The 21583-nt window shown below is 41.0% G+C and overlaps 1 protein-coding gene across 3 annotated transcripts; it reads left to right on the top strand.

The window, feature by feature from the left end:
- The first annotated feature begins 568 nt into the window (after window positions 1-568).
- EOGT (EGF domain specific O-linked N-acetylglucosamine transferase) lies at window positions 569-20013 on the top strand. 3 transcript variants are annotated; one of them, XM_054216627.1, is made up of 17 exons: window positions 569-996; window positions 1433-1486; window positions 2318-2544; window positions 3499-3599; window positions 4142-4250; window positions 4342-4436; window positions 5540-5644; window positions 6791-6897; window positions 8693-8796; window positions 11442-11534; window positions 12302-12373; window positions 12909-12995; window positions 14132-14200; window positions 15511-15572; window positions 16550-16669; window positions 17568-17670; window positions 18055-20013. In XM_054216627.1, exons 3-17 carry the CDS (start codon window positions 2335-2337, stop codon window positions 18199-18201), a joined length of 1584 nt encoding a protein of 527 aa, XP_054072602.1. In that variant the 5' UTR covers window positions 569-996; window positions 1433-1486; window positions 2318-2334; the 3' UTR covers window positions 18202-20013. The 3 variants fall into 3 exon arrangements, with proteins under 3 accessions (XP_054072602.1, XP_054072604.1, XP_054072603.1); XM_054216629.1 differs by having other exon boundaries at window positions 2315-2544; XM_054216628.1 differs by lacking the exon at window positions 569-996 and adding an exon at window positions 1107-1191.
- Window positions 20014-21583: the final 1570 nt, after the last annotated feature.

Below are 21583 nucleotides of genomic sequence, written 5' to 3'. Positions count from 1 at the left end.
AGTTAGAATATACCAAATGTCGTTTGAATTTAGAGTTACAAATGCCAGTGGGTTTAGGTGACAGAGGCTGGTTTATTTATAAACACACCGCAGTAATGGGATTAAAGGTGATGTGAAATTCAGACTTATTTCCTTTATTCAAGTACAAGGGCTGGTTGACGTGGTGTCAGCGCCCCTCCCGCGGCTCTCCCGGCCGTCTGTCACCTGTCAAGGAGGGGAGAAGGGCTCTTCCCTGCGGGGGAAGGACCAAAGGAGCCGAGGGTTGGTGCCCCCCGCCCCCGCGGCGCTGGAAGAAGCGGGAATTGTGTAAAACAACCCGCGATAGAGGCTGCGTGTCGCCCGTCGAGGCCGCGTAGGGGCGATGCCGGCAGCCTGACCGGGAGGATTAAGGAACCTCTCCGCTCCGCCCGGGGGGGCCGCCCCGAACAATGGGGTGCCCGGAGGCTGCGCTTCCTGCGGGGCGGCGGCAGGAAAAGGCCTTTTTCCTCCGCGTCCCGGTGCGAGGCGGCGGCGGCAGCAGCAGAAGGAGGGGGGCAGCCCGCCCGCCCCCGCTACCGCAGGTGCCGCGTCTCCACCTGATGGGGCGCTGAGAAAGAAGCGGCGGCAGAGGCCGACGCGCGCCCGGTTTCCGGCGAGCGGCGCCGCCGGCCCGGCCCGGCCGGGCTCCTCCCTCCTTTCCCGCCGCCTCCAGGTGGGGCGGGCCCGGCGGCGGCAGCCCTCTCCTCAGGCCGCGCTCGCTCCCCGCTGCGGGGGACGGGTCGGGGTGTGGCGGCGCCGCCCGCCCCGCTCCGCTCCCTGCGGGTGTGAAGGAGGGGCGGGCGCAGCCCTCTCACGGAGGAGCCCGGGCCGGGCGCTCTTTCCCCCGCCTCTCTCTGCACGGCCGCCAGCTGCCGCCGCGGCGGCATGAGGATTAAGGCCGTCGGCGAGCGCGTAACGGGAGGAGCGGCCGGTCCCATGGGCCGTGGCGCTCCCCGGGGCCGGCGGGGCTGAGCTGAGGTGAGGCGCCCGGCGTGGGCGAGCGGCGGCGGGGGGCGGCGCCTCACGGGGCGAGCCGTGGGCCTGGGTGGGTCCGGCTTGGCCGGAGTGGGCCAGGCACCGAGTCCGGCTGTGGGTCCAGTGTGGGCTTGGCGCTGGTTCAGGCATGGTGGTGGGCGTCGGGAGCCTTCCCGAAGTGACCGTCTCTCAGTCAGGGTGAGGGGTGACGCCGTCCTGGGGAGCCGGGCACCGCAGGGCCCTGAGGCGTTCGGGCTGGGGCTGGGGATGGGGTAGGAAAAGGGAAGCGCTGTCTTGCTCGATCCCAGCCCCCGGGCTGGTCAGGAAGGCTGCCGGGCTGTTGGAAGGTTGCTCTCATTCCTGTAAAGGTTCCTCAAGAAGTTGCTGAGGAAGCCGCCTTCGGCAGGACCTGTTTAACTCCGCTTTCCTCCCCCCCCAGCCTCTAGGTTTGGGAACTTGGGAAATCTGAAGCAGTTCTCCTCAAACTAAACAGGTAAAACTACTTGTATTGTAGGAATATCGCTAAAGGCTTTGGTTGCAAGCAGGCATGCAAATTTTGGCAAATTATAATGCCAAAAAAGGATTTTTAGATACAGGCCATCCATAATTTTTTTTTTTTTTCCCCTCGGGAAGTTTAATGGTTCCAAGCAGGGGTGTTTGCTGGGAAGGCTGTGTTACCAGAAAGGCATCCAGTTTGCCGTGGAGTATATAGATATGCGTGGGCCTGTAGTTAATTTTAAGTACATAATTCAGTATTCAAAGTTTCTTTAACATGATGTTAACTACTAAAAACAAGCATCCTCAAACAGACTTAAGTTAGACCACTTATTTATGGCCGCATAGTTTTCCTTCAGCTAATGATTAGTTTCTTCCAAAGCTGAGAATGCTTTTTGGTTTTTTTTTTTTAATACATATTTTTAAACTAAAATTCTTCCTCTTCTCACCCCTCCCCCCACAATACTTCTACATTTTCTCCCCGCTGTCTGGATATTATATGCTCCATGCTTCGTTTCCACATTTGAACTCTCAGGATCCCTGGGGATTTAGCTAAAGTAAACACACCCATTTTAGTTTGACTGTGAGTTGGTAGGGCGTAATAACCCTCAATGAGTAATGATTCAAAGATAATCCTGAGGTTGTACAGTCTAGTCTCTCAGTGAGAGTTTATTTTTCATAGGAAAAAGAAACCACACCAGTACAAATACAAATTCTTTGAGTATATGACTGACTTTGGCTAAATATTGTCTATTATGCTTGAAATGTGCTATGCTGGAGATACGTTAAGTGTCTTTTTTTTTTTTTCCCCTTTTTTTTATCTAAGTAGAGAACTCATAGGCTGCCATGTTCATGTTGCTTGCGTTTGGATTGCTACTGCAAGAAATTCTGGCTAATTCCCAAGCTGAAAATCTTACTGAATTCAAAAACATTCCAGAAGAGCCGTTATATAGCTACAAAGCACTCAACTTGCCAGATGAGCATATTCCGTACTTTCTGCACAATAACCAGCATATTGCTGGCGTCTGTAAGCAGGACTCTCATTGCCCGTATAAAGTAGGTTTATTTTCGTTTGTTTCTTTGTTCAAGTGTAATGTTGGGGTGGTTTATTTTTGGAGTTGTAGCAGTTAAAGACGGTAATGAACTGGTCTCCTTGCTGGTGAGTCGGTTCCACTGGGAATTGGAATTGCTGCCTTTGAAATAGTTGTATAGGGCTCTCCCTGAATCTGATGCTGTTACAAGACTATATTTTTAACGTACTGGTTTGCAACGTTTCCCCCCCCCCCCTTTTAATTGTTACAGAGCTGAAATGATGGTCTTAATCTGAATGACTGTTGTGCATGTGAAAGGTGTTTGGCCGAAGTACAGTTAGGAGTTTCTAGACCTGTGATATTTACCATGCGGTAGTAGTACGTTTGTGGAAGTGCCAAGAGTGTAGGCAAATCAATGAAATGCTGATTTAATCTTATCCTGTGGTTGCATGTAATTCATTCACCTGAAGCAGGGACTGTGAACCTGAGGATCTGGGCCATACGTGGCTCGGGAGCAATTCTCCTGTCTCTCAGGAGCCGCTTTGTAGGGCTGGGAGCGGGACCTGTGCTCTCTTTTCTCTGTCTCTCTACAGCACTGCAGAAGCTGATGCTTCTAGATTTGCCTGGGGAGCGGTGGTACACTCAGCCTGGAGCTTGGTGCACTGTGCTTTGTGTGAACTTAGCTTTGTTACCTATGTCTGTTAACGATGTTAAAATTTTGGAATCCTACTCAGTGGGTCAGGAAAAGTGGTTGTCCTGGAACAGACATCTTAAAGACAAGGATAGCGTTGCTGTGCATGCGTGTCCTCTTTGCAGCCTCTGTTGTGTGTTATTTCTGAAGCTCTCTTTGAAAACAGACCAAACCAAAAGCCTTTAATGCAAGATTTATTATCAAGAGGTGGTTTATTAGCTAACAACTAACTAAAGTAATTTCCCATTTTGCTGTTGCATAACTTGATTCAGCTATTCTGTGTTACAGAAATACTTGAAGAAACTAAGATCCTGCTGGGGTTATGAGAAATCTTGCAAATCAGATTACAGATTCAGTTACCCAGTGTGTGATTATGTTGAAACTGGATGGTAAGTTTCATTTAAAATGTATACAGTACAGTATGTTAAAAAAGGGTATAGTGCTCACTTTCCTATTAGCTGTGAAGTTAACGTTATTGTGATATTTAGAGTTTAAAGGATGATTCTTTGTGGAGATATGTGTGTTTTTATAGATAACTTACATCTTTCAACATGATTTTAAAAATTTGACTTTTTAAGGAAGAAAATGCTGCTTGAAATGCTTCCTGCCACAACGTTTTCGTTATTCTGGTTTAGCTTTGAATTCAGGTTCCTAAAATAACTCTGGATTTCCTTTCTTAGCTTTAAAAAACAGAGGAAAAAATGTTAAAAAAGATTTATACCCTTTTACGGGAGAATAGCTTTAAATTGTCATTGATGTTTTCACTTACATGGAGCTGATAAGTTGCTTCCTGTTTTGCATCTCAAATGTCAAAGAGTAACAGGCTGGCTCTTCTGTTCCACTTTCAGTGGAAAAAATGTTATCTGTTAAAGTTATTACTAGAATTTAGCAATAGACCTTGATTTTTTTTTTTTTTTCCTTTGTACATCAGGGCAAGTGACATTGAGACAGCTCAACAGATATTCTGGAAACAAGCTGACTTTGGTTACATTCGAGAGAGGCTCAATGAAATGAAAACCCATTGTAAGCCTGCAGTAACAGTAGGTATTTCTGATAGATATGATACTTTCCACTTGTTCTTAAACATAATTTTTGTTATTGACAAAATCCTACTTGTTCTTTTCTTACCAGGGAGATTCATCTCTGTCCTGTTCTCAGTACCTTCAGCATTGCAGAGCAACGAACTTGTACATTGATTTACGAACTGTAAAGAGAAACCATGACAGGTCTCTGTTTTGCTTATGTTATAGTAAAACCAAGGGATGGCAGGGAAAAGGACTTCAGAATTTGTTTAACAAAGCTGATGTGCTTGTTGCCATGGGCTTTACTGTGATCAGAGGCTTGTTGCTGATATCCTGTTGAGATTGACACCTCTTGATTGCTGTCTGCTGCTGCTGTCAGCAGTACAGGTTTACTTGAAAAGCTAAACTCTCAGTTTTATGGAGTGATGATGGGTGATTGAAATCCTCCCTTCTGGAGGAAGAGAGGAAGATTTTCCTGTGTTTTCAGTCATATCCTTTCTTGATCAGGTGTTGTGCAAAGTAGAATTGTTTTTGTATGAGGTGCCAGGAAGACCCTTCCTGTGCTAGGTGCCTTTATACCAGAACCAGGAACTGCATTTTTAGATACAGTGAGACTGAAGAGAGATCTGAACCTGGATCTCCCACATCACAAAATGCTACGTATTGGAAAAATGGGTAAAAAAACCCCATACCACTAATGCTGGCATCACTCATTTTTCCTTCTGCCTTATCTTTGAAGTCAGTGTCTTGGGCACCTGACTCGAAAAGAGCTGCTTCATGACTGTGATGCTGATACTCTTCAGAATGGGTTTTGTCATCTTCTCAGCCTATCCTAAAAGCAAATTTAGATGGTGCTTTTAGTTGGCAATTTGTTTTCATGAAACTGGTTCTTGCATCTTACTCTTCATATGTTGTATAAAATTCTTGGGTTGTGAATTTCAGTGAGAAATTGTTATTAAAACAAACAAAGAAAAATCCTAACTAATGACGCTCCTGTAAGTAATCATGTAGCAAAATCTAATCAAATTACTCATTTGGGTATGTGAGAATGATTCCGAATAACATTCTGGTTGGATTAGTGCTGTTTTCTAAATTGATGTGTGGAACTCCAAGGTCACCACCGTCTTTATTTGGGAATTGTGGTAAATACTTGATTTATGCTGAAGAAAATACTCAGGTTTTAAATATGTATGAAGTACCTTGCTGGGTGAGACTGACTAGCACTGGCTTGAGTATGTAATCAAGATTGCAGAGCACTTGTAGCACTGTTGCACAAAAGCTGATAGACTTTTACTAATTTGCATTAGATTCAAAGAAGACTTTTTACAGAAGGGAGAAATTGGAGGTCATTGCACCCTTGACGTTCAAGCGTTTTTGTCTGAAGGTCAACGCAAGAGCCCGTTGCAGTCTTGGTAAGAATCACTTGTCAAGGCTGCTTCCAAGTCCACTTACTAATTCTTTTATGTTTTTGTCATTGGCACTAGCAGCTGTGTGTAGGGAATTTCATACTGGGGGAGTAGTTGCTCCTTTCTAAGGTCAATTTGAGAGTTTGTGTAAGGTACCTCTGGTAATTACATCTATGCAGAATGTTCTGAACTATGCTATGTGTAATTGTGTACTGCCTGATTTACAGCAGCAAAAGATCTGAAAATGTCTTCTAACTTGAAGTTCTAACCTTCAGGTGTTTTCTGGACAAGATGCCAGTTGTATGCTTGATAGGAGGAGAGAATTGTTTTGTTGTGAAATGCCTTAAAGTTTGCACTTGTGTCTTAGTTCACACAGTCCTTGGTGATCTTGGGGCTAATGCAACAACTGATCTGGATATATGGTTATCATATGGTGTTCCCAGGGAGCCTGTGTTTGGAATGTGAAATGGGCAACCGTCTACAGGCTGAGTAGGAGGTGCAGAAGGTGGTTTGTGGTAGCCAATTAAGTATCATGGGTTGCATGTTAGCACTTCAAAGCTTCACTGCCAGTTAATTGATGAAACGTGAAGGAATTGGAGCCATTAAGGTCCATATAAGAATTCAGTTTTCTCTTGTTTTCTCTTTTTTTTTTCCTCATTTTGCAGTGATGGTCAATTTCAGTTAAGAATAACTGCAGAATAGGAAGAGACTTTTCTTCTCTACCTGCTCTTGTCATCTCAACTGCTCATCCTTGTTTAGATCCATGAATAATAAATATTGTATCTGCACTCATTATTGTGACCAAAGCATGAAGATCTTGCTGAAATGTCTTTGGCAATGCAGATCAAGTGGGTTAGACCCACAGATCTAGGCTCTAAGGCTCTTCGTTACATCTCTGCTGCCTTGATTTGTAGATCAAAGATGCTGTTTGCTCCTGAGATCAAAGGTGGTGGTTAACCTCTTGAAGCTCATAACCTGAAGAACCTTCCATTACAATTTCAAATCATTTTAATTGTCAGACTCTATCAGTTTTCAGCAGTCCTGTTAAATCAAATGGACTGGCTGAACAGTTACTAAATCTTAGATGTACGAAGTACGTTTGTTTAAGCGTGTTAATGACAAAGCATGTTCTGTGTGATTGAATCTTTGTAGGTTTGCAGAACTCCAGACATTTACTGCATTAAAATTCAGACCCCTGGAAGATGGGAAGTGTGACATTGTTATTGAAAAGCCAACATACTTCATGAAATTAGATGCAGGTAATTAGTATCTTTATTTATTTTTTTTTATCCTACAGTACTGCAGTAAAAAGACCCCATGTCCAGCTTGCCCATCTACCTTATGCCTTTGTGATGGTCAAGTTCACTTGTAATATATTTTTATTATTGAAAAATGATGTGACTTTTCAATTCCTTTTTTCTGTAGTTCTCTTCATCAACTTGGAAACCTACATTTAAATCCTTACATGTTGCCAGAGATAATAAGTAAATAAATTAGAAAAAAAATCCTGCAACTCGTTTAGCACAGTCATTGAGTCTTGACTGTGTTTTGACAGAGTCTTTGAGCTTGTTCTGAAGACTCTTCTGTACAGAATCTTTGATTTTGGCTGTTTCTGGATGAGTTTTCATTCCATGAAGCACAAAGTATAGTATACTGTCTTGTAGTATGTGTTCAGTAATTGAGGATTCTATGTGTATTGAATGATATGGAAGAGGAAGCGGGGTGTTCAAGGGAATAAATTCTGATAGTTGATTAAAATACTTCCCCTTACCCACCCCAGAAATGCCAAAACACACAAACCTAAAAGCAATCCTGTTTCAATCTTAAAGTTTCAAATTTAGGTGAAAGGCTAGAAAGAAAGAAATTAGCTATGTCACTACAGAGAGCTGTGGTGAATGCTGTGCAGCACTATACCAAAATTCACGAGAGGGGCAGCACCTAAGCATCTTCATGAATCAGCCAGTGGTATCGGACATTTTTTGAAGTTCACGAATCTTTTTGTTCATGCAGCTTATTTTGCAGACAAATGTTAATGAAAGGGGGTGTTCGGGTTGTAGCCACACAGACAAGCTGCTGTGGGGTGAGCTGTGGTTTAAACTGGATAGTTGTCTGCTGTGCTCTGACCGTGTGAGAGACTGCAACTGTAGACTGTGTTGCCCCTCTTCCCCTGCAGGCCAGTGTCTTATATTTTAAGCAAAGTCGTTGCAGACCCCATAACCGGTACCGTGGAAGAGTTGCTGTGCTGTCAGTCTGTACTGTTGAGCAGCGTGGTCTAGCTGTGGCTCACGAGGAGATTTTGTCCAGCTCCTTTGTTTTAGGGGAGGTGGGGAAAATTGCTGTTTGAGCAGTACAGAAAGCCTGGCAGCCAGTTCCTATCATGACGGCTTTTGCTGGTCAGAAGCTTAGAAACACGGGCTTGTGCACACATGGTTCCAAAACAGGGATCCGGTCTTCACTAGCAAGGAAACTGGACTAAGTTACCTCCTTTGTTTCATGGTACTTCTTTATGCACCTTGGTCTTAAGGTATTAGCTTAAGAAACCAAGAATGAACAAGAACGCTCCGAGACAGAAAACCTGAGGGATTACTGAGGCTTTGGCTCGTGTGCAAGTACAAGTTCTGTCTTGTAGTCCTGCAGACAGAGCTTCCCTTAACCCTACTAAAGCAGAACAAAGATCAGTGCCGAAGGCCTGTTTTTAATGTTTCCTTTATGTCTAACTAGCTATCGGTAAAGCAGTTGTTGCTTTTGTACACTTCAGAAAGCAGCTGCAGACTCTAATGAGAAATAGCACATGAAACTTACCTCTTTCTTATGCTGTCTTTTAGCTGCTCTTCTGATTTCTCTGAAATTCTTAAAAGCATGTTTTACTTAAGATTTCTTATCTTGATTCCTTCCCTTTAAAGGTTTGCTTTTTTAGGGTGTATAAGAAATGTTCAGTCAGAAGCAGGGGAAAACTAATATAAAATGCAGGACACTACTACGGAAAAAATGCATGAACCAATAAAAAGTGAAGTGAGTAATGTAGTATTTCGCTAACAATTCTTTCTTTCCCAGGTGTTAATATGTACCATCACTTCTGTGATTTCGTCAATCTTTATATTACCCAGCATATCAATAATTCCTTCAGTACTGATGTCAACATAGTCATGTGGGACACTGTAAGTCTGCTGTGCTTTTAACATGTTTCTAATGGGTTGTATTTCTGCTTTATAGAGACTCTGAAGCTTGCAGTAGCCAATCCTTAGCTTTCTTGTGGGCTTCGCCATGTGGAACTGATAAGTTTTTGGATCCTGTTAATACAGGTGCATGAGCAATAGTTAGGAAACAGATTTTCTACGATAAACCATATGCTGTTTGAACGCTATTCCCTAGCTCATCTTTTGCTAGTACGTAATCATGCATTTTTTTGGTGTGATCTCAAAAATAACATGATCTGTATTTCTAATACGTAGCATTAGAACATTTAATGCTGTTTTCTGTAGACTTTTTTCTCTGATAATATTGAAGTAGATTTACTCAAAACTGTTTCTTCTAGATTTAAAAAGAAATGCAGCCTTATATCTTTCTAAATCAGTAATGTGCACCCTGTAATAAAGAAAACAACTAAATAAAATCCTTAGATATTGTAGAATCTGTTCTATCAGAGAATATGTCAAAACGGAGTGTAATACTTAATGCCCTTAAATTGCCTTCTTGCAGTTATTACTCGCAGTCACCTCTTAGAATGCCACAATGACATATAAAACAAGTTTTTAAGTGGGGCTGTTTCTGCTGTACTGCTGAGGTGAAACCATTACTGTGTTTAAGAGTAATATTAGTTTTACGGGCCAATGTTTATGTTGTGTTGGAAAGTGTTAAACTAAATAACGAAAAACGAGGCAATTTGTAATATGCCAGATAACATGTATAATCAGGTCCAGAAATAACACAGTTCTTGACTATGATACTGTCCCATGTCTTATTCTCATAAAATACTGCGCTTTCTTTCTGAGTATTTACTGCTAGGACAACTAATATTCAACAAAGAACTGCAAATATCCCTTGCTTGGTATTTAATGCAAAACCTCTTTGGCTAGAAGAGACTCTTTTTTTCTAGTTCTCTTACACTTTGAAAGCTAAAATGCCTTCCAGATAAGCAAGATCTCTTAGATGTTATACAGGGGCCTGTTAATCTAGCTCTGATGGCTTTCTGGAAAGATCAGGTGTGTCAGTATTGTAAATTACTTTGAAAAGCGGCTCTTTGTCTTATATCGTGTTGTTGAACCACATAACTCTTTCAACTGTACCATTCAAAGTAAGTACTGTCACAGTACTGTCATTTTAAATGGGTCTTAACCGCTCAGTCTGCTTGTGTTCGTTACCATATACAACCAGATGATGGCACCAACTAACTGCTGATGGACTGTCTGTGCTGATTGAAAGATGGACTTGAGCTTATTAGTCATTCTCTTTTTTTTTTTTTTTCTCCCCCCCTTGATGTAATTAGATTTGTCCATACTTTCTAGCTACTGTAGAATCAGTGCACAGGTCTTATTAAACAGTAATGCCCTTAGATGTAGGTTAAACAAAGCAGAAAATGAGTAGGAAATCCACTGGGTGTTGATTTGCAGACTGTCTCTGCAAATGCAGGAAAGCAATGTTTATAAAGCGCTTTTAAGGAGAACAGATAGGGTTAGAAAGTAGTACTTCCAGCTTTGAAGATCAGCTCTCTCTTCTAATCTGGAAGAGCAGTTCTTGTAATATAGATGGCCAGAAAGCAGTATGGATCGTAAAATTCATTAAAACTTAATGGCAGAAGAAGGGGAAGGAAGCACCCCTTCAACTGAAGGAAATCTGGCGCCCTGTAGATTCTTTTACATTTCACTAGATATCCGCTCTCTTCTGCAGTCCTTGTAGTCTTATTTTCAAAATTTCTTGTTGAGAATGTTTCCATATAACTGTCTGAGCAGCCTGAACCAGCTCCAGAGTCGAAAGGAAGCTTTAAGTGAGAATCTGCACCAGGGCTACTGAGGTCCCATTTAATTGCATTCAAAGAGCATGAGATGGTGACTTAGCCCTCACATGTGTAGGAAATGTTACAAATTCGGAGGCAAGCGCCCCTGCTGCTAGGCCAATGTTTTAGGGGGTCCATGGTTTTTAAAAGGTTCCATAGAGCATTGCTGCAAAGGGGGAAGCTTTTTATACTGCCCTGTAGAGAAATGCCTTGGTAGCTTGTCAAAGTAGTGCAAAACATAGTTTCCTGGCTGTTTCTTCTATCAAATCAGATCATTGCCTTCAATTTGTGATACACGTGCAACATGCAAGCGATGATCCCAAAAGAGGCAAATATGAAACAGGCTTGTTGTGACTTTTTACTTCAAACATTACTGCTGCGTTTGAACTCCCAGGTGGTTTTTTAGTCTCAGGAGTCGAGGTTCAAACCTTCTACCATCCCAATGTTTCTGTTACTTCAAATTTATGTTCTGTTGTCTCTGGGGAAAGTATTACGTACTCCTTGCTTCTAACTCAGAAATTCTAATCTACTGCTGAAGAACTTGTATAGATTGCTAATTTATAGAACTGCTTTATTAAAAATTAACTACTGACAGGCAATTTGAGTTAACTGCCATTGTAAACACAGGGTTTGGTGTTCTGTAATGTCTGTGTTCTGTGCTAGGCTGTCTTAGGTCCTGTGGAGGTCATCGTCTCCACCGCATATGAACTGTGTATTAAAACTCATATACAGAACTTGTAAACCATGAAAAGAGTTTTTATATGCATTTCTGTAATCGTTATGCCCTTGTGTTTTTTCCTTTCCTCCTAGAGCTCCTATGGCTATGGTGATCTGTTCAGTGAGACATGGAAGGTATTTACTGACTATGAAATAATACACTTGAAAACCTTTGACTCTAAAAGGGTATGGAATTTTATATTTTGATTTAATTTGTAGTCATTAGGTAGCAAATGTGACAGCTTCTCAAGCTGCTTGTGGATATGGGTGTTTCAGGGGAAAGCATTGATACTTTCCATGCATGTTTAATTTGTGTAATGTGAGTATTCTACCTTGCAAACAAGAGACAGAGCTGTAACCTAATTCTGTGGTGTGTCTATGCTTTATATAGATGGACCTAACTTTTGTGTCTTATGAGAGGTGGTATTTATGTACTGATTTCTCTTCTGCAGGACCTACTACTAAAGTTAAGGGTTTTTTAAATGTTACTGTCTTTCTAAGTCTTCTGGCTCCTACTGAGGTGTTTATCTTCCCCTGCAACTGTTAGGACACCTGCTGCTCATCATTTAAAAAAAAAAAAAAAAAAGTTACTCCTACCAAAATATGTGCCCATTCATTCAGAGATCATTTTAGTCTCTTATATCCCTTAAAGCCTGTCTTAAACTCTCTACTCTCTGACTGGTTTTCTTATATTTAGTTCTTGTTTGTTCCGTTTTGGGGGTGTTTTTTTTTTACCTCTTCCTGCACTTGCACTGTAGCATCCGAAGTGAGAGCTCTTTTGCGATCAGGATTGTCTTTGTTCTATTCATTTGCGCCATCAAGGAAGTGAGGATGTTCTTGACAGGAGTGTGTAATTGCTAGCTCATTATAAGCAGTGATCTCACTGAATGAGCAGGGGATGTGCCAGGGGAAGGTAGCAGTGCAGTGTAACTTCTTGTGATCTTCCTTTGCAGGTATGCTTTAAAGAAGCAGTCTTCTCATTACTGCCTCGAATGCGATATGGCTTGTTCTATAACACACCATTGGTAAGTCCTTTTTATCCATCCACTGTGTTAAGTAGATGTGTGTGTGACAGTATAAAATCTGAGCTAAAGAATATCTCAACTATCTAGCTGAGTTATCGTGAAATGTACTGCGTTGAAGGTCTATGCAACTCCAAATGAAATGGTCTTCCCTAAAGATTAGGATTTTGAAGTTACTTTGGCTGGTTGATAGTAACGGGTTGTGTGCAATCTCCTGTGTCACAGCTCTTGAGATGCATATTATTCCTCTTTAATGGGTGGGCACTGTGAACTTCCTGGTATTTTTGCAGAGCACAAGAGCTTGTACATGACGGGCTTTCTCCAGGGTATTAGCTCATGCATTCAGGCTGTAATACTCTAGAGTGTTATATTTCTTTCTAAATGAAAGTGCCACTTGTGTTGCAGTGAATAGTGACACGTTTAGCACAGTGCATGATACTAGGCTTTTGTTCCACAAGAATGGCAAAAGACTGATCATAAAGAGAGGTTTTCTGAGCAAAATAACTTTTTGTATTAACAGCTACTTTTTAAATTTCAGATCTCTGGCTGTCACGGTACAGGGCTATTTAGAGCATTTTCTCAGCATGTGTTACACAGATTAAATATCACACAAGAAGGACCCAAGGTATGATAACTGAATAATAAAGTTGTAATATGGAGCTGACGGCTCCTACCAGAGAAACAGCATTAGCAAGCTGGACCCAGTACGGAATAAGGGCGTATCATGTGCTTTTTGTCCTTTGCTGTGATGCTTGGGATTTTTTTCCCCAATAAATCAGCCTGTTCTATAAAGGCCTTCAGCAAACATTTGTATATGTTTGTGAGAGTTGCCCTGTCTTATTTCCATGGGACAGCCTTTAGAACATCCTCCTTCCAATGCTAGGATTGCTTTCCCCATCTCCATTCTCTTTGCTCAAGGCCTTTGTGTGCTTCCTAGTTAAGCAAGATACATGGTGCATGGTCTCTTCTGGAGCATGCTGACAAGGTGCTGTCCTTGGGTGCAGCAGAGGGGATCCCACAGCGCAATGCAGTGCTTGCTCTTTATCAGTCCTCATAGGTACCGCGGAGCTCAGATCAGAGGAGGAAATGATTGGATCTGGTCCTTCCGATCCTTGCCCGGTACCATCTGTCTGGCCCTGGGCTTCTCTGTTGTACACGCTGCAAATTGTTGCAATGGCTGCATTGATGGATACGGCAGTTCTGGGCTTCTTGAAGTATTTGCTAGAGAGTAGCCTACATATTATCGCTGAGGGGCACACGTTCAAAGCACTGCACAGGCATTTAGTTATGCCTCTCCCGCTGACACTAATGGGAGTCATGCAGTTAAATCTCTTTATGTCACTTGGAACACTTACCCCTGTGAGTCCAATTAATTTAAAGAGGTAAAAGGAGGAACTGTTGTAGAAGTAAAATATTTTTTTTCAAGGATCTTGTGCACAAGCCATCCTGAAAGCTGCTTTCCTGCTTTCAAAAACTGCCATATAATGTGTAACACAAAGGCTCTTTTGTACTGAATAAAATAGATATTTCAGAAAATGTTTTATTCTTTGTTATTGGACTTTCACAAAGTTTTTGACACTTTTAATCTGTTGGAAAATATGATGTGAATTTTAAGGTGGTTACATCATCTATTACACGGGGAAGGAACATATTTAGTTGCTCAAAAAAAAGCCAAAAGTAAACATGGAAGGGTTTTGTTTTGGTTTTTATTTTGGTGAGGTCTGCCTCATAGCTAATACACTGCTGCTTCTTTCTTTTTAGGATGGGAAAATTCGAGTCACAATACTTGCACGCAGTACAGATTACCGGAAAATATTAAACCAGAATGAGGTGTGGTCCTTTTTATTTTTAAAACAAATTTAAATTTTGCTCATTTACTTGATTTTTTTTTTCAGGTACAGCCGAGACATCTATCTGCTGGCAAATCTCGGACAAATATGTTCAGTGCTAATATTAATTTCTTCTAATATGTCTTCTAGCCGGTCTTTTTTTCTGTACGCCAGACACTGAACCTTGCTGCCCTTTTTAAAAAACCAGTGGAAGATTAGAGATGTAATACTAAAAGTATTTCCTCTTAACAAACAGACGCTGCAGAGCTTCTGATAAAATTAAATTATTTTGCTTTCTAATTATCTTTTATTTCTAGCATCCCCAGTGTTGAAGACTCTAACAAAAAGCTTTGTTATGCTTGCAGATTAAAATGCATAAGCTATTCTATCTGAGTGTGTGCATTCAAAACTTAATGAATTTTCATATTGATTCACGCTTTTGAGTCATGCAACTTAGTGGACTTATGGTGTAGCTTCTCTTGTGGTGAAATGATAATACCTAATGTTTTCATACCTGTCTTTATTCTTAGCTGTTAGTGCCTGACAAAAATGAATTGGCATTGTCACCTCCACCTTGTGTAGGGAGAAACTGAGGCTTGTTTGATGCAACAGTTTAGTGGCAGAATAGATGGAGTGCAGATGTCTGTATTTGTGCCTTATCTGCTAGGCTGTCCACAGCGCACGCCTAGTGCTGCTACGTGTGCTGTGTTTTCTGGTAATGAGCACATGACAGAAAGGGAGAAGTCAATCTTACCTTTACTATGCTTTCGTAAAAGAAAATACTTCACTCTTTCTCCCTCTACTGCTGGCTATGGATTGGAGACGTAGAAAAAGCCCTCTTAGGTTAGAAGCCCAGGCTCTAACCTGGTTTCACTTCTCATGTGAGTAGAAGTCTGGCCTAGTGAGGTATTTTTGAAAATCCTTCTAGCTACCAATTTGCTTCTTTAGGTATTGGAGTATCTCTTGGAAATCCAACCACATCTTCCCACTATTCCTGGCAAAACTCCTGCTAGTTTGAGTGGTTTAGAATTGGGTCCTGGAGCACGTAAAGTCAGCAGCAGCCTCTGTGAGAGTGCAGGAGATCCAGGTCTCCCCTCCAGGGGTTGCTCTGCTGGGAATAATGGATGTATCTTAGGTGGGAAGGCACAAAAGGAGGGGAACTGCTCCTTTATATGGCAGTGACACTTTGTTTTGTCTCACTCATTGTAATTCCCTGGTGGGGAGGAGGAGCATGTAAAATGATCAGGAGCGCAGGGGAGGAATTAGTTGAAGGAGAATACCTAATCATTGTGGTTTTATTTTTCTCCTTAGCTTGTGAATGCTTTGAAAACAGTATCAACGTTGGAGGTCAAAGTGGTAGACTACAAATACAAGTACGTAAGCTGGTAGAAGAAACTGGGGTGATCTCATGCTGCCTGTGGCTGTTGTCAGTCATTTCCCACTTTGAAAGCATGACCAAGTGCTACTTCCAGAATTCCCATGCTTGTTGAAACTGTTTGTAGTACCATTCAGCACTACAGATTTCCACGGTTATCCTGCAGCGTCACCGTTGTCATAGTTAGAAGGTTTCTCTGATGTCTGCCCTTACAGCAGTTTAAGCAGTTTAAACTGCTTTGTTGCAGTTTAAGGCATTTTCTTTCTGCTCTCTTCCAAATGGTCAGAGAGGACGTTATTCTCTTCCTTCTTAACGTATGAATTGTTCGTACACAAATGAAACCTGTTGTAATTTCCTTTTCCAGTTGTCTGTCTTCTCTTACAATTAAGTATCTTTAGTCCATTCTTTCCTTGTGTGCTCAGGGAACGCCTGGTTATTTAAAAAGAATACTTTATTTGGAGCTTACAGTCAAAGGATGGGAGAGAGTAACAGTTCCAGGAGCTGAAACAAGCCTGGTCTCCTTATTTCTGCTTGATGCCCTATGCATAAGTTCAGCTTCGATATCCACATCTTAATTGCGGGAATTGTATACTTCTACATTACATTAAGAACAGTTTAGGTCTTTTATGTTGTTGTCTTGTTGTTTTTTGGTTTTGGGGGTTTTTTTTGAGGAGGTGATGCAATTGTTTTTAACAGCAAGTAAAAAAGCCTCAAACTTACAAAAACTTTAACTTGTTAAAAAAAACCAACCAACCAACAGACTCTTGTGAAGTTTTGAAAACTGTCTGCATTTCTTTTAATTCCATGCTGAGTTATTGCTGGCTGCAGCATTTGTGATTCTTAGCATTGTTGCCTGAAAAATCAATTCTCCCTTTCAGTATTCCCTTAAGTTAATTTTGCGCTTTCTTCATGTAACTAATTCTTGCTGAGATGGATAGGCATGCCACATCACCGTTTTTGTTCTGTTGTCTGCAGGGAACTTGAATTTTCGGAGCAATTGAGAATTACCCACAATTCTGATATATTCATTGGGATGCATGGAGCTGGGCTTACCCATTTGCTCTTTCTACCGGACTGGGCTGTTGTTTTTGAACTGTAAGTCTGTTTCTCTCTCTTTCCCCTCTTATACCACAACTGCTGATGTCTGTTGATATGTGTTAATGAAGCACTTTCATAGTCAAACACTAGCAAGGGAATGTTTGTCTTGCATCCTCGTCTAGGCTTCATTTTTGACAGTCTCTTCTGGGAATCGAATGCGAGGAAGCTTTCATTATAAAATATAGTGTAACTGTATCATATAGGTTTAGCCTGTGATTTCTTAAGATGCTGTGGTATAAGTAAAATCAGCCTGGTCAGCAATTGCTTGGGGAAAATGGGAAAAAAAGAGAAAGCTTCGCTGGCCAGATTCTGGCTGCTGAGTCTGAGACTTAGTAGTATTTTGGTGATCCAGGTGAATTGATTACATAGGATGTATGTCCAGGGTGTTAAAGATCCCCCTGAAGGTTAGTTACATACTCCTTTCTGCGCTCAGGATATGAGCACCAGCCTTGTTGGCCAAGCTTAGCTGTCCATTCTGTTTTACCTAAATTTCTCTGGTAGCTTTCTTTTAAACTTACTTTCTTAAAATCACAGAATACTTTGGGTTGAAAGGGACCTTTAAAGACCAGCTAGTCCAGTCTCCCATCTTCGTGGCTGGAGGGCGTTTTGTCCAGTCTCCAAATAAGTTCAGAACCCCTTGCCCAAGAGCCGCTGCAGCTGGACGGGGCATGCCTGATGTGCTGATGTGCCTCAAACTGCCTCCTAGGCCACATCTTAGGAGCAGATGGTAGCCCTTGTTGTTTTCGGTGGAGTAGAATTTGTCCATGGTTTCGGAGCCTTAGAACTGGACAACAAAGACTTTGGCCTGAAGTTTTGGGGTTTTTTTTCCTGTTTCACCCTGGTAAACTTCAGCACAATCTCTGTAGGTAAATATGATTTTTCTGCCTGCCCATAGATACAATTGTGAAGATGAACGTTGTTACTTGGATTTGGCAAGGTTGAGAGGCATTCGCTACATCACTTGGCGAAAAAAGAATAAAGTATTCCCTCAAGATCAGGTAATGATGGTCACTGGGGGAAGGGTGGGGTGCTATAACTTGAAGCGTTTAAAGGTTAGCTTGCTTTACCTATCTGTGTTCTGATAATTAAAATATGATTGTCATTCTTTAGACCAAATTAACTTCCCTGTTATGAGCAAGAAATCATTTGATATTAATGGCTGAGGGAAGAAGAGAAATTAAATTAATTGGCCATTAATCCATAACATTGCTATTGTGCAGTTCTTTTGCTGACTCTTTTGCCTCAGAGCGGATCAGTGGATCAGGAATAATAAATTAAAATGGCAGATGCTCAATTTTTTTCTTGCTTCTCGAATGGGAGATGTGTTGTTTTTGTTTTTTTTTTTTTCTTCCATCTTAAAAGGCCTTATTTCATTTTTCTAGGGACACCACCCAACACTGGGAGAACATCCAAAATTTACGAACTACTCCTTTGATGTGGAAGAATTTATGTACTTGGTGCTTCTGGCTGCAAATCATGTTTCACAGCATTCCAAGTGGCCGTTTAGGGTAAAACATGATGAATTCTAAATTAGACTTCTGACTGAATTATTACTTTTAAATAATGCTCCATAAAAATATTGTAACAACATAAAGCAAAATGCTGGTGTGAAATGCGTAAACCTCTACGAGGGAAATAATCCATTATTAACTTGACAAACCACTTCTTAGCACCATACCTTATCTTTATAATCCCTCTCTTTAATTCTGGGAGTTTTTGATATGTAAAAACTATTTTTCAGAACTCTTACGGTTTTTTGCACTGTATTTTTGTATTCCAAGTTCTGAAATACTTGTCTACACAAAGATATGTCCATCCATTTCACATAGGGTTTTCTGGGGTAGATACTAATCTTGTAATAATTTATGCCTACTATTATGTGAGGACGTGCTAGAGGATGGAGAGGGTTACAGCTTCAGTATAGTCTGGGATGACCTAGACCTCTCAGAGCTTCTCGGTTCCCCTTTTTTAAGAAGCTGGATGCTTTTATACTATAGTCCTGTACCTGTAAGTAAAAGTCTGAACAGGAATCGCCTTCTTATTGTAAGGCACTGCCCAGTGTGTCATTTGCAGTCGAGTTACATGATGCAGTGGTGCTGGGATGGCCGGTTATTTCCTTTCCATCACCACCCATGTCATTGCTGTGCTTGTCCCTCTGTTCTTCCTAGGTTTGAAAATCTTTCTTTGTAAAATAGTGGTTGTAAGAACGAAGTGGTTAAGCAAGCTTTAACTTCTGTTGTTTGATTCAACAGACACTGCAAACTTATATCTCGAGTTAAAAACATTTTCAAGTTGGAGAGCAGAGTCTCATGATTGTGCACGTAAACATAAACTTTGACTCTTTTTGTAGTTTTAAATGCTAAAATGTAACGGGTCTGCTTAGTAGGTTTAGTTCAGTCTTCTATCTCAAAGCAGGTAAATCTTTTCCTAAGTGAATACTTAAAACTTCAGGTAATCTGTGCATTTCCTACTTTTTCACATAAACCAGCGCTCTGCAATGGAACAACTCAGCAAAATGGAATAAAACGAGTCTTTTTAAGGATGCTAAAGGGAATGGACTTTAGTTTTTCATGACAAATTAAAAAATACACGTCTTATGATAAGATATACAGGGTGTCTTTCAGCTGGAGCCGAAAGGAAATGAAGTTACGAGGAACCTTGGTTTTGGAGTCATTAAAAGCCTAGCCTGTTCATTTTCTTGTTTTCTCAAAATGTGGAAGAATCAATCTAGAAAACTTCTGAAAATCCCTCCAAAGCCAGTAGTGTAATTCACTGTTTTCAGTGAAGGAAATCCTAAGCCAAAGCGGAGTTCTTTATGAAATTTTCCCCAGAGCTGATACGTTGATGCTGGTGGGGGGGAAAAAAAGGGAGTAGTTCTGTTGTCTTAAATGGAGCCAGAGGCCAGAGGGATGTGTGGAAGAATCACGTTCAGTGAGATAAAAACCAGAATTCTATGTTAAATTATGGATTTTTTTGAGAATGTATTCCCATGATAGACTTGCAGTACAATCATAAGGTCTCAGTGGCTTGGAGCAGAGCACACAGTTGTATGCAAAAGTAAGACGGTTACAGTAAATGTAAACATTTCACTGGTGTAATTGTAGATATTATTGACTTCCATTCTCCAACAGTCATAGGCAATTTCACAGAGTGTAGGTACATTTACTGACCTGCCTATACTGGTAAAGATGAGTTACTGTAAGCATAATTTTCATATAGATCTCTCACGACCTTAACCAGTGCATAGGAGAAGCGAGATACAGCTGATACATGAGATATATTAAGGTATCTGGTGCAATTCTTGGTGTAGTGTATTGTTTTACTGATGGATGAAACTGTTTTACTTTAAAGAATCGTAGAAGCGAAATTGCACTTCTTGACATGGGGGAAAAAAAGAAAAAAAAAAAAAAGCGCCTTTGAAAAATACAGTTTCCTGTATATGTGGTGTATGTGTGGGTTTGTTTTTTTTTTTACCTTGTGGGATTTTTAAAGAAAAAAAATGTATAAAACGTTGTCAGTAAAATGTCTGAGTTCAAATGCAACCAACTCAAAATAAAGAAGACATTTAACTATGAACCGTGCATAGATATCTGATAATTTTTTTTAATAAAAAGTTTTCTAATTGAAAAGGTGTAAAATTTTTGGTCATAGTTTGCCAGGTTTTAGAGGCAAATGTTTTAAATACTATTAATTGCATAGTCACGTGTGTCTGCTTTTTCCTGCTATGGCAACCTGATGTTCTGAGGTTTCAAACCTGGTATTCAGATTTATTTATCTGGGAATCATTCCTTGCACCAATGGCTTTGTTGCCAGATATTTTAAGAGTGGATTGTGGAAAATATTTGTATGTGTTTAATGTTCTGGGCTGTGGATGATGCTGTTGAAGCCAGTGTGTGAATGCAGGCATGTGCTTGAATCTCTACAGAAGCAGCTAATGAGGAGCTTCTCTTTCAAGCGATGTTGGGAGTCGCTAAAACAAGTTGTCAAACATATGCCTGAGGGGGTGGAGGAGGGGTTGTGGGGACTTAATCCAAGGGCAAAACGTCCTGCCAACATTCACCAGTTTCAGCAAATTGGAGGGCAGTGTTGACAGTTGATGGCCAACATATTCTTCAGCCTTTATGGCTTAATATTACTGGGATGAAAACACTGTTTTGGTTGATTAGCTTTACAAAAAAAATGACAAAATTATCTTGGCAGCAGAAGAAGGTTCTGTTGGATTAATGGGGTTTTGCCGATAAATCCCGAGAGAGGATTTGGACAACAGCAAACATCTGGCTTGTGGCTTTCTCGAAGAGGGTCTGGGCCATCTCAGTCTGCCTTGGCTTGGGAATTGAGGGAATCCATGAGAGTTTTGGGCCGCTTGTTCTTTAGGCAGGATATAGCTCTGGATTATATTTTCCTAACAGACCATAGGAATCTTGTTCCTTGTGACTTCTGTGGGTGGTTTTTTTTGTTTTTGGTTTGGGGGTTTTTTTTGTGTCTCTCCAGTTTACTTCAGAGTCTGTCTTTAACCAACACATTCGCATCAGCATGATGTATTTAGTTTTGGAACATAACGAGTGCTGCTGATCCTGAATGCCTGCAGGATTGCCTGTGTTTCAGGTACAATGTAAACCGAGAGCTGGATCAGAAATAAAAAATTTATGGATGCACATGGTGTCTTTCCTTTTTACTTCACAAGTCTTCAAGAAGTATTTTCAGTTTTTTTCTGGAGAAGTTCTGTAGAAGTTGGGTAAGTGTGAGAAATGGTTTGTGATGGGGAGGTGGCAAATCAGGATTATTAATCTTAAGAGTACAATTATAAATATTAAGGCAATACATTTTTAAAAGCAATTAAATAATAATGAAATTGTTTAATTTTTGCTGTTAATCTTGCCAGTTGTACCATTAATAAGGTAACTCAGGGTT

The sequence above is a fragment of the Rissa tridactyla genome, chromosome 10 (genome assembly GCF_028500815.1).
Source record: "Rissa tridactyla isolate bRisTri1 chromosome 10, bRisTri1.patW.cur.20221130, whole genome shotgun sequence".
NCBI classification, from domain to species: Eukaryota; Metazoa; Chordata; class Aves; order Charadriiformes; family Laridae; genus Rissa; species Rissa tridactyla.
Note: the sequence above shows the minus strand (reverse complement) of the source record. Positions and strands in the feature narration are given on the sequence as shown.

Excerpts from the sequence above, each read along its gene's own strand:
- EOGT (XM_054216627.1), top strand. The coding sequence starts at position 2,335 with ATGTTCATGTTGCTTGCGTTTGGATTGCTACTGCAAGAAATTCTGGCT. Across the intron at positions 2,545-3,498 it reads ACTCTCATTGCCCGTATAAA|AAATACTTGAAGAAACTAAG; the intron begins GTAGGTTTATTT and ends TCTGTGTTACAG. Across the intron at positions 5,645-6,790 it reads AAGAGCCCGTTGCAGTCTTG|GTTTGCAGAACTCCAGACAT; the intron begins GTAAGAATCACT and ends GAATCTTTGTAG.